At 30.3% G+C, this 13,204-nt stretch overlaps 2 protein-coding genes across 3 annotated transcripts in view; one reads left to right on the forward strand and one right to left on the reverse strand.

Annotated features, from left to right (window-relative positions):
- The window catches only part of Rtel1 (Regulator of telomere elongation helicase 1), a 60,106-nt gene extending 56,587 nt beyond the window's left edge, over window positions 1–3,519 (reverse strand). The window contains exons 1-3 of the mRNA XM_085820215.1: window positions 3,321–3,519; window positions 3,015–3,222; window positions 2,814–2,898 (exon numbers count right to left, since the gene is read on the reverse strand). Coding sequence (XP_085676341.1) covers window positions 2,814–2,898; window positions 3,015–3,222; window positions 3,321–3,422 — 395 coding nt within the window. The 5' untranslated portion in view covers window positions 3,423–3,519. The remainder of the gene's footprint in view (window positions 1–2,813; window positions 2,899–3,014; window positions 3,223–3,320) is intronic.
- Window positions 3,520–3,733: 214 nt separating this feature from the next.
- Window positions 3,734–13,204, forward strand: part of LOC118184025 (prolyl 4-hydroxylase subunit alpha-1-like) — a 71,644-nt gene continuing 62,173 nt past the window's right edge. For both annotated transcript variants that reach the window (XM_085820217.1, XM_085820218.1), the window contains exons 1-3: window positions 3,734–3,891; window positions 4,056–4,256; window positions 5,628–5,779. In XM_085820217.1, the coding sequence (XP_085676343.1) occupies window positions 4,057–4,256; window positions 5,628–5,779 (352 nt within the window). In that variant the 5' untranslated portion in view covers window positions 3,734–3,891; window position 4,056. The remainder of the gene's footprint in view (window positions 3,892–4,055; window positions 4,257–5,627; window positions 5,780–13,204) is intronic.

Consider the following 13,204-nt stretch of genomic DNA (forward strand, 5'->3'; position numbering starts at 1 on the left):
TTGTGCAATTCGTAGATGTTTTTTTAAGTTAAAACATGTCGCTGGGTACATGGATTCTTATCAAATATTTCTGGTTAGAAACTTTACATTTTTGCTATCTAAATTTTTTGTTTTTGTTTCGGATTTTTAGCTAAATTGTGTGTTCAAAGTTTTTGCATGTGCGAAAACCGCGTTTTTGGAGACATTTTAGGCTAAAAGTTCAAAATGTAGACAAAAAATTTAGATAGTAATATGGCAGCATGAAGTTTCTTGCCAAAAATATTTGGCGAGATATTTGGTGATATGAGGGCGCATATCAGAGTAGTTCCAAAGGAAGCACTTCCGCAGAGAACCCGGTAAATGTAAACATCTCCAACTTTGGCGATAATAGTTCAAACCTGGTAACCTATCGGATTCAACGTATTCGCTTGTTTGAAGGTTTCAACCATTCCCCTTGCGTTCATTTTGTTGAATTATCACTGTCGTTGTTCGCATTTGGACATTTATATTCTTCTTCTCTTATTTAATGTTATTTTTTTTCTGATTTTCCACATTATTTTTCTGAATTTTTTAACAACGAATGGATAGAAATATTTTCGTTATAATTAAAGAAGTTTTCGTCGATAGATGCGGGTTCACGGCTCCAATTTTTATGGCGTAAAATTTTAACAAGATACTATATTGTTAATGCTTTTCTAACAATAACCTTTCCGAGGATGGCAGGTGTTACATAAATAGCTGATTAAATTGAAATAAAAAGTATTGATTATCTAAGATGACAGAGTAGTTTGATGCATCCCCATGGTCATCAAAATTAGCAAACCACTGCTGGTGTAAGGAATACAGTTCAAATTAGTCTTGAAAAATAATAAAATGTATAAAGTTCTAGTTTTGTTAACAATGCTACTAAAGAAAATTAGATTACTGTTGAAGGTTATTTGTATTGTGAAATATATTATGAAAAGTACAGCTTTATTTTCGTATATCACGTTTAACAGGTTAGTTTTACATCTACATGCTTATTAGCTGTGAATTTTTACTACCATATGCTTAATATTTTGTTTTGTCTGCTAATTTGAATTTGCATGCACTTAAAATCACGTTTACGGCTCAGCTCATCCCTTGGCGAGTAAAAATTGCAACGGCGCCAACGGGTTCTTTCCCGAAGCGCCAACGGGTTCTCTGCGGATGAAAACCCAAATAAAATATCCAAAAACTTTTCAAAATTATCTATTATAAACCTCACCTGCCAATTTATAATGCAAACATTAAAAATGGTTCCAAATACTTAAATTCTTTCCATGCACATTTACTTCTAATCAAACGTATTCCAAAATACTACAAACATATAACTCTCAAAATTACGATCATTAAATTAAAATATAATTAAATTAAAAAACACTACTTAAAATATAAATAAGCACATATATTAAATTAATAAAAATTGGCTTACAATCCTAATTACTTTAAACTAAATCATTGCTAATAACAATTTTCCAATAATGCCATATTAATTTATTTACTCCTTACATTTAGAACAATGCATAAAAATAATATCCTCAAATAATTAAAAATACTAACTTACCTAATCTTCTACAGAATCTTGAGTGCATGGCGGATCACAAAATGTCCATTTATTTTCACCAGATTTCTTGCACCGCCATTCAAACTTATCTGTAATATCCTTCCGTTCATACAATCTCATTTCATTCCCACATATTGGACATTCATACTTATCCGCAATTCAGCAATGCTTTTCAATTACACATAAACGCAATAAAAATTTCGGATTTACTTTATATAGGGCCATGGGATCCAAATATTAAACAACACTGTTTCACAGAACATAAAATGAAACTAATGCTATAAAGTACAGCAAAATGTCACCAAACTACCAGTTACCATATTCCAAAGATTAGCCTACATTTTATTTTTCAAAAGTCATTTGAACTGTTTTCCTTACACCAGCAGTGATTTGCTAATTTTGATGCGAATCTTTAATTATACGAAAATATTTCTATCTATTCGTTGTTAAAAAATTCAGAAAAAATAACATGGAAAATCAAAAAAATAATAATAAATAAGAGAAGAATAATATAAATCTCCAAATCCGAACAACAGTGATAATTAAACAAAATAAGAGGAATGGTTGTAACCTTCAAACAAGCGAATGGGATGAATCCACTAGGTTACCAGGTTTGAACTATTATCGCCAAAGTTGGCGATGTTTACATTTACCGGGTTCTCTGCGGAAGTGCTTCCGGGTTGGTCGCCAAAAAATCGCCAAGTTACCATAATGTAAAGATTCACCCAGAACTGCTTCTGTGATACCGTTTTGTATTACTCCAAGAAATATATATTCTATGCAACAAAAAAAAAAAAAAAAAAAAGAGATGAGCCTATAATAATTCGGGGAAAGTGCAGGATCACCCACTGCTTGGCGCATTTCTTAAAATCGCCACCTTGAAAATAACAAGTCAAAGAATTACACAAACTCAGTATCCATGTACACATCGACCTATTTTTACTTAAAAAATATCAGAGAATTGAACAAACTTGGCATTGCACATTCCCTTGACTTTGTTCATGCACACATCGATACATGCCATATAAGTGGGCGATTCTGCATTTTACCCAATAATTCAATTTATATACAAAAAGTTTACAAGAATTAAACCCATTTTTTTTTAAAATGGTTTAATTCTTGTAAAATTATTCAGTTCATAAACAGTTAAATGTTAAGTCAAATCGTCAAATGATAATTCTTATTTAACATACTTACATACATTTAATGTACGTAATGCAAAAAATAATAATAATAATAAATTCCCTACTGTTTATAGCTGCTCCTTTTTAACTCTTGAATAGCCTGAGATAATTGAGAGTGTGTCCTGGAACTGTATATGATTTTAGGAAGCACTAAAAAAAAAAAAAGAAAAATATTTACGAAATGAGTTATTCAGAATGAATTTATTTAACTGTTCATATCATTCATTACTTTACATCTGTTTTTTATATGCATCACAAAAACATACTGAAGTTTGTTCCAGAATCCCAACTTCCTGTTACTCCATCTATTGCAGATTTTAAATCACTCAAAATTCCAGAAACACCAGTAAGAGAGTTCTGTATTACAGAAAGTTGCTGCTGAGCTTTCCGAGTTTCTAACCATGCAAGAGAGGAACACAGAAGACTAAGTGTTTTGCCAGTACCAGTGGGACTTTCAAGAATACCATTAACACCCTGTGATTAAAACAAAACATATAAAAAGCATGAAATGTGCTAGCATTAAAAACAGCTCTGATTTTTCACAAGCATAAAAAATCTCAAATTTGTCTCACCTTTTGAAGGCATTCAATTACTTTTTTCATGTAATCTTCTTGAACTTTATATGGCAAATATGGAAATAACACCGGAATGCCACTAATAATTTGTTGTGACATTATTTTAATTAGAAAACAACAAAGAAGAGTAATCTCAAATCAAACTTTGCGCAATTTGAGCGCCTTGCGCTTATAATCAATACAGTCAAAGACACTAAATGTTGAAAGCTTTTAGTTCAGAATATTTCCGCTAGTCTTACAAATTTTTTCATTAGTCAAGTAATTCTTTCAAAAAATATTTTATTACATTGGTACTTAAAAGTTAAATTAAAACTCTTTAAACGAAATTTTTTAACATTAAAAGTAATTAATTTTAAATAAAATTTTTTAATCAGACGGAAGAAATTGGAATGATTCTTAACAGTGATTTGACAGCCTTGTTTTGTTTTTAAATGCGCTCTGTTTCCTATATGGTGATGTGTTATTTATTTATTTTTCGCTATAATAGTGTGCCGTGAATTAAGGATGTGGACGGTGAAACAGTAATATTATGTATTAGGATTATTGAAAATATATATATTAATTTCAGGTATCATGTAATGTTTGTAAAAAATTTTAATATTTGAATTACGATCAACTGTGGCAGAGATTTAATGAAATTGTTTTTTGATATTAATAATTTACATGTATTATAATAATACAGATATATATACATTTAATTATGAAAAAGTAACTGATTTCTTTCTGTTATAGGATGAATCTCTTACTCAGGATGTGGCCTGTCAAGGTTTTTATGTATGCTGTACTTTCGGGTATGATAAGCAATTTAGTTCTTTGCGAACTATTTACGGCTGTTGTTGATTTGGAGAAACTGTTATATACCGAGGGCGAACTCATAAAGACTATAGATAAATATATTGAAATGGAAGAGAAAAGATTGCAGGAAGTTAAAAAGTAAGTTTTATTGGTATTTGGAATATATCCCATCCCTTACTGAATTAAATCGTCTGTTTAATTCAGTATTGTTTTCTGCAGTTTCTTAGATAGCATTATTTGTATCGAACGTGTTTTGCAAATTTCTATATAATTCAGGTGAGATTAGAATTAAAGTATTTATCTTAACTATAAAATAAGGAACAAAATTTCTTGTATAAAATTCTTTTAATAGTTCATATTTTAAAGTTATTAGATGAGGGTAAAATATATCCAATATTATTATATATGAGTTTTTAGAAAATAATTAATACTATACCAGATGTGTAATGTAATTTACTGTAAAATATATTGGCGTTTTACTGACTGGCATAAAGCTTTTTAGACTTAATTATTTTTTTTTTTTTTTATTTGGGATCTAAGGGAGGATTTTTTTTCAATATAATATGTAGTTCTTTAAAACTGAAAATTTAAGCTTAATTAGTTTAGTTGGTTGCTAAGATCCTGGATAATTTGTGTCATATTTTTATTTAATTTGTGGCCTGATGACAAATTTGCATAACTCTGATTTTTTTTAATCAAAAAAGTGTTACTGTGAATGGGGAAAAACGACAGTGCATGATTTTTGCAATTTTCTGATGTTTTTCTAAGCAAAAATAAATTGCTTTGTACATGGGGAGAACTAACAGTATTTGTAAAACCAACTTGTGGCTGGCATCCAGTTTCTGAAGTTCTCTGTTGTTTTATTAAGCTAAAACAGATTACTATGTACATAAGTAGAATATTGAGGGGGGGAAGGTGTTTTGTTATCTATATTTCTTGGGTTTAAAATTTTGTTAATTGTTTTGTGTTGTATGTAATTCCTAGTGCACTGCCATTTTTGAAAGCTGATGTTGTCTTTCAGGTCTTAACTTTGCAAAAAATTAGCAACTTTTTGGGAGATGCCGTCAATAACTGGAAAGTACCAAAGTGTGTCAGAGTTTATCTTGTTTGTTTTGTTTAATGATTCTGTATATCAGCATAAAGACTAGTGATTTGCTGCATTAGTAACTAAGTGTAAAAAAAAAAAAAAAAAAAAAAAAAAAAAAAAAAATATTTATATGCTAATCTCTAGTTCTGTATATAATTCTGTATTATACTAGTTTACCAACCTATTAAAAATATGCAACCTAACTTAATAATAACTGTTATAATATTACAGTAAAATCTCCAACATAACATCTTAAAATTATCATTGAAAATGGGTAGACACATTTGAGGTAGTTTGCAACACAAACGTTTTATTTACATGTTATATAACTGACTTATGAAGCTTCTGTTTAAATGGTTGCATTTTCAACATAATCCCCTCCCCCTGAAAAGTATTTTAATGTTTTTCTTACATTTATATAGATTGAAGGAAGAGTATGGAAGGCTTCATCAGGTTGCATCTGTTGACTCACAGTCATTTCTAGAAAATCCAATCAATGCATTTTTATTAGTGAAACGACTGAGTGCTGATTGGAAAGCTGCTGAAAATTTAATGTTAAAAAGTGCAGGCAAAGGTGAGAAGCCCATTTTATTGTTATTAAGAATTATTTTTAAAGTAGATTTTTACATTGCCAAAATTACAATATTTAAAATTTTTCAGAGGGTAATTATTTTAATATAAATTATTTGTAATTCTATTATTTGTAAATTATTTGTAATAATTTGTAAAAAATATTAATTTTAACTTATTTAAATTCATGTGATGAAGTCTAAAGAATAAGTGTATATTTCAAATTATGAAGTTAAAGAATATGGGTTGATCTTTGGATTATGGTAACTTAATGATTTTTTGGCAACCAACTCTGCTACAGCAACCCTCTATTTTTTCCCCCCCGCCCTCATTTTGTCTTCACGAAGTAAAGACATGTTTCTTTTCTTTTTATTTACTGAGCACTTTTTCCAACAATCTACTAGCCAAATTACACTTATACTAGAAATTTTATCTAACAAAACTGCTTAATCATGACAAATATTCACTGCAAAATTGGGGAAAAGTGCACAATCGGAAACTCCTTGCGCGTTTTTCACAATAACACATACACATAAACCATGTACACGCCGACTTATTTTTACTTAAAAAAACATCCCAGAATTGCACAAAAATGGCATTGCGCACACTCTTCACTATATCCATGTACACTGCTTTTTTCTCATAAATTAGAAAAATTTCACGAAAATGCATTACAATTTTCTGAATCTTTAAACCCGGTAAAAGGAACATATATGAAATTACCTTATTGCAAAAAAGTATATACCCTTCCCAAATATGAACATTTCCGTGTATAAAATAAATAAAATATCTAAAAACTTTTACCTCTAAATTATCTATTATATTATAAACGTCACCAACGAATTCATACCGCAAACATTACAAATTATAAACGCAATATTTAAATTATTTCCATGCACATTTACTTCAACTAAAATGTATACCAAATTCCTACAAACATAAAATTCACAAAATAACTATCATTTAATTAAAATATCACTAAACCATGTACATGTCGACTTATTTTTACTTAAAAAAAACATCCCAGAATTGCACAAAAATGGCATTGCGCACACTCTTCACTATATCCATGTACACTGCTTTTTTTCTCATAAATTAGAAAAATTTCATGAAAATGCATGAAAATACTCAACGTATACTACTCAAACATATTCCAAAATACTACAAACATATAACTCACAAAATCACGATCATTAAATTAAAATATAATTAAATTAACAAACACTACTTAAAATATAAATAAGCACATACATTAAATTAATAAAAATTAGATTACAATCCTAATTACTTTAAACTAAATCATTGCTAATAACAATTTTCAAATAATACCATTTTAATTTATTTACTCCTTACATTTAGAACAATGCATAAAAATAATATCCTCAAATGATTAAAAATACTAACTTACCTAATCTTCTTCAGAATCTTCATTACGTCGCTGCAGTACTACTGCTAATTTCTAAATCCTAAATCCAGTAGTCAACTGGAAGTCTATTCACCAAGTAATAAGAAATTAATAAAATTTCACCTATACTCAAACTACTTTCAGTAAACCACGTACCCTTCCTTACACTCCTTTTCACAAAATGTCCATTTTCACCATATTTCTTGCACAGCCATTTAAACTTCTAATATCCTTCGTTTCACACAATCTCAACTTATTATTATTATCAGATAAATGCATTAAAAATTTAGAATTCACTTTACATAGCGCCATGCAATCCGAAAATTAATCAACACTATTTCACACAACACACAATGAAGCTTTTCCAAGTTAACTCCCTTTTCCGATTAATGAACTGTAATTCGTCCATTAATGTCACATTTCACGCAACACAGAATATAGCTAAATACGAAATTTCCAGATTTCCCCCCCTTTTCCGATTAAACAACTGTAATTCGTCCATTAATGTCACATGACATATCTCATGATCTCTCATTTCCCTCACACAAAATAATGCGTAATCGGAACTGAGTGTTTCTCACATTATTACCAAAGTCCTAGGTAGTAACCTTTATCGCCTCCAAAATGTCGCCAAACTACCAGTTACCATATTCCAAAGATCAGCCAGAATATGTTTAAGTACTGATAAGGTTTAAGCAATCTGATTTAATAATTGCTGATAACAAACAAGTGAAAATACTGATGCCTGTTTACTGGAAACATGTTTACCTTTTTTAAAGTATCGCTATGAGTGTTAACTTTTGCAATGGAGGCATTAATACTTCTGCAAATATTATCCCTTATGGCTTATGATGAATCTTATCAGCAGATTGCACTGCTGTAAAAATTAATTGAATAATTTAATACTTGTGTCAACAAATTTTCAATTAATTAGTGATCACTTGTATTCATTATTTAGAGGTAAGTTCTGTTTAGGCAATAGTATTTATAATTAGAATTTAAGCCAAATAACCCTTTTATTATTATTATTATTTGTCAATCTATATATGTCTAAGTGCAAGTTCTCCCTGTTACAAACAAAAACAAAACAAAAAATGGTAAATGTAAGTTGTTTAACATTATGTTTTGTCATGCAATATTGCAAATATTGCCTTATTATTAAAATATTAAATTAATCTGGAAATCCTGAAAATGGCAATGAATAATACAAGGTTTTTTGAAGTACAGTAGTTTTAAAGTTCAAAATCTACTCTCATTGGCACTTCAGTGATTCTGGGCATTAGATCAACAGTTTAAATTTTGTAAGATGTAGAAATTATAAAATAAAAAATATGAAGTAGTGAATTATGAAAATAATTAAGCATTTAAAACCTTAAGGAAATCAAAATTTACAGAAAAAAGTCCCAGTACAGTACAAAATCTGACATTCGATCTTTTCGGGATTTTATGCAAAATGGCAAAGAAGAAAAAAGGTGTCAGTCGAAGCTTTCTGAAATTAGGGGATTTTTCCTCAATTCAGGGGAAATTATTTTACCACCAGTGGCGTAAATAAAGGTATGCAAGGAATGCCGTCGCATAGGGGCCCGAAGGCATAAGGGGCCCTTGAATGTCCTGCTGAACTACATTTTAAATGTATGTATGTATATATGATGCAGATAGGGGTCCTTGCAAGCAGATATAACAGCTGAATTCAGTGTTGCACTGAATACCCCCCCCCCCCGAAAAAAAGAGGCTGTATGCTTTAGTTTTGATTCCCCTCTGGAGGATAGCTTTCGAACTGTAGAGACATTAGGTATTTTTTGGAAGCAGGAGACTTGCCCCCGCCCGAAATCGAACCACGGATCTCTCGAATTCGATACAGGAAGTCAGGCCCGTGAAGTCCACTAGAATTCGCAGAAATTCTAGTTTCAGGAAGTGATTTTATACTGCAGCCACATGTCAAATTTTGTCGTATAAGAAAAGAGTCAGTTGACCAAGGGAAAAATGACTATGTCTTTTGGGCATAGTAGATTTTACACAGCAATTCGTGTTTAAACACTTGGTTATACAATTAATTTATTTACTATATCTCATGATAATGGTTCATTCCAGAAGAAAATTTTAAAAAAGATAAAAGTATCTTTTTGTGTATATAAATTGAGGAAAAAATGTCAAAGGCCTCTCATTGCTTAATTATTTTTTAAACTCATAAGAAAATCTTATTCAATATGATTCATAAGCTATTGATGTGTAAATGTATTTGAACTTTTTACATCGCACAGAAGAAAATATATGTTACAATGAATGATAGTTATGGCGAAATTTACCTAAATTAGACTGTCATCAATTGTAGGTGTTTCATATTGGTCATTGGAATAGAGCGGCCGTTATAACAAACGTCCACTGTGTTAACATTTTAGCATGTTTTTCTTAAAATCTAACTGTTTATATATTATCTTTCCAAATCAGTGAAAATATAAAGGGAACAGAAAACAATCTTACATAAACAATGAACGTTTTCTTGAGAGATGCAGAAACCCAATAGAAACTTTTCATACAATAATATAGGCCAAATAAGAATATTGCCTAAAAGTTTCCTATAAAGCTTTTCTCTGAAATTTTTCATAAATGTTTTATCTTAAGAAGACTTTTTTTTACCCATTTGTATTAGTTATGTTTTAAATATGCGTACTTCTAATTAAAGATGAGCCAAAGTTTAGCTGAATAAATTGCCTTCAGAAACGAGAAGAGTGATGTGAAATTATAACAAATTAACGGTATTCGGACGATGGCTTAAATGAATACTGATCAAATGTGGTCAAGTCATAAATTACAAACGACCCTAAACACGGGAAATGTTGAAAAAGGGAAGACTGAGCTCTTCGGTGTCGTGGGAAAATGTGAGGGTCATTTAATCTAACTTTTCTACATTCCATTCTATAGAGACGAAAATAAGAAAACAAATTGAATTTTTTGAATGAATGCAATTTGTTTACTATGAAAATGGATTATTGAACGATAAACTATAAGGCAAGGAGCATCTTTTCTAAAAACATAGGAGTAGAAAGACATGTATTTGTTACTTCAATGGATTTGTAGTGCAAATATTTTATTTATTTTATTTTATTTTACCAACGGCAGATTGTGAACAATTACAAATGTAACCCAGTCCATTAATCTATACAAGGCCAGATGTCATGGTCTCTTTAATATAGAAGCACCTAATAGGTAGGCCACCATCGCCTATCCTATGAAGGGACGGAGAGTTACAGCCATGCCTTCTCCGGGATTTGAACCTTCAGCATCGCAGTCAGCTTCACTGACCACTATACCAACTGGGCAGCTTGTAGTGCAAATATTGAGTTTTGATTTCGAATGCTATGTTACATATATACGAAATATCTGAGTATCTGAGAAAATAGTCGTAACTCAAATGTCTTTCAATCCTTTCACGTTTAAGGACTGTTTACCAAATTACAAATACATTGAGGGTGGCTACTGTTTGGTTAATTTTCTAACGTTCTGTTTAATTGTTTTTGATTTGGGACTTATAAAATAACGCAAACTAGACTGCAGAAAATTCTTAAGAATGAAGTTAATCATACTGAGAAATACATTATTGATGCAATTTTTGGTTACATACCTATTAGTTAATATGGAATCACTAAATGATATATATCTATATGTATATAGGCATATATGAATGGAACAAAATATATAACAAGGTATAAAATTACAAGAATTAAATTACCAGATGCCTGAAAACAAGTACAATAATTTTTATTAAACTGGTATTATTTTATATAAATTTTTGAAGTATAAATCAAAGAAGTAACTAGGCATGATTCTGATACTTAATTTGGAATGAATTTTTCAAAAATAAAAGAGAAATTATGGTATACCATTTGCAGTTCTCAATTTTCAAAACTTATAATTTCGAGAGTTTCATTTTGTTCATATATTTAATCTGTTACTGGCATTTCCATTAACCAACTCCAAAAATCAGTCCAAGTATTAAATTAAATTCATAAATGTGAATGATTCTTACAGTTTACAGTATAATATGCTTTGCTTTGATTCACTATAAACGGCATATCCTTATCAAATTGTTGCCGTCAAATATTATTGCCCAGTATTATTTTTAAAGAAATTAAATAATGAAGATTCTACATGTATGAATGTATGTTTTTCGCATTTTAAGAAAGCGACGGTACCTATAGAGTCATTAAATTTTTAATAACGTATTCCTTCACCCAAACCTGTGCACAAATTTAAGATATTTATTTATCTTTCAGTTTTAATTGACAAAGTCGTCTCTGTGAAAACAATCTGTTGCCATTTATATAGAAGTAAAACTTTTTTGTCTTCCACGCGTCACCATGTTGCTATTCAGAAAAGCCTAAGATACTTTCATATTTAATCTGGAAGGTTACTGAATAATAAACTAAGCGTTTTAAAAGCAACAAACGCTGTTCTTAAGAACATTTTTTACTACTTTCTGATATGATTCATTTAAGCAAACATGTTTAAAATCATGACATGTTTAATTAGAAGTATTCAGTATTTTTTATGAAATTATATTAGCTGATTAAAATCATCATTCTTTTTTATGATAACTATATTATGTGGCTGGCCGTATGAATGGCTAGTTTTTAAAGCTAAAAAGACATATACATACAAAGGAAAAAAAGCGGGGGGAAGCTACGGTTAGCAGGAATGAGTACAACAGCAAACTGGTAGACTGCGTGCGCAGGGTAAAAAACTTTAACAAACCCTTTTGGTTGACCGTTAAAATCTAAACCTTTCAGATTTTTTTCTTCTTTTCTGTTTTCTTTTCTTTTTTTAATACTGTATTTTTTTTGGGGGGGGGCAAGAACATTTTTTGCATAGGGGCCCAAGAGTTCTAGTTACGCCACTGTTTACCACCTATAGGCTACATATCTAAACTGTGTGTGCACGAAGGTCAATGGGCCTGACTTTGCTTTACAGTTGTTTAAGATGCTTTATTTTATGTGCTAATGCTTTCTCTTTAATTCTGTAAGTAGACTTAATTTCTCATTCAGTGCCATTGTTTTAGTGCTATCACTGCTGTGGCAAGAATTCCCAACTAAATTATCACACAAAGTTTTTTCGTTCTCAACAACTTCTCTGTTACATTTTTCACCATCAGTAGTCCTATTTTCTGGATTTAGAACCATATTATAAATTTCACCGTTCTTTAATTGGTTGATGAATGGGTCATTGTCATTGCAATGGAAAACTTCTATTATATCATCTTCATTTAATTTCGACCTCACATTTCTTCGTAAATTCCATTAACTGGAAAATTTCTCTTATTTGTGATGTAGAAAACCTTCAAATTCATGGATATCATCATAAAGCTTAGGTAGCATCCACTGTCTACTGTTGCCTTTGTATCATGAGATTGCCATCTAAAAACGTATTGTTCTTCTAAATTTTGTCTTCCTTCTATTGCATGCTAGCAAAGTTAAGCCTAAATTGTATTAGTTACTTGTTATACTTATGCCTATTTCCTGCACATGCTTAAATGTTATCTGAGTCCCAAATAAATAAATTTGCACGTATACTTAAGACTAATCCAAGACCAGCACTAGAAAATTTGCAGCCCATTGCTGTTTCTTCAGGTCCGAAATTTGAAATTTCTAAATTCTGAAGATTGTGCCATCCCTTAGTTTTGTAGCAGTGCTTCTCTAAGTTCTAAAAATTTTGATGGCAAGTGCAGTTGCAACACCTCTGGCACTTATCTAAATAACAAATCAGTTGTTCTCAATTCAAACAGCATTAAACGTAATCTTTTGGCCTCTGGGTATCATTTACAAAAAAAAAAAAAGTTTGTTTGTTATGGAAAAAACATCTATGTTAAATTTTTCTTTGCCAACACACTTCTTTACATGATGCAGCTGAAGTCTAATCATTAACAAGCATGATGTCGGCATAAAAGATTACCGTACCCTTTGGTATTCAGTTACTAATATTAAAAGAAAAAAATTTTTAGCTATTGCTACATGAGTGATTTCTCAAACT

The sequence above is a fragment of the Stegodyphus dumicola genome, chromosome 7 (assembly GCF_044657685.1).
Source record: "Stegodyphus dumicola isolate Sdum_Otavi_A_Nest chromosome 7, ASM4465768v1".
Taxonomy (NCBI): Eukaryota; Metazoa; Arthropoda; class Arachnida; order Araneae; family Eresidae; genus Stegodyphus; species Stegodyphus dumicola.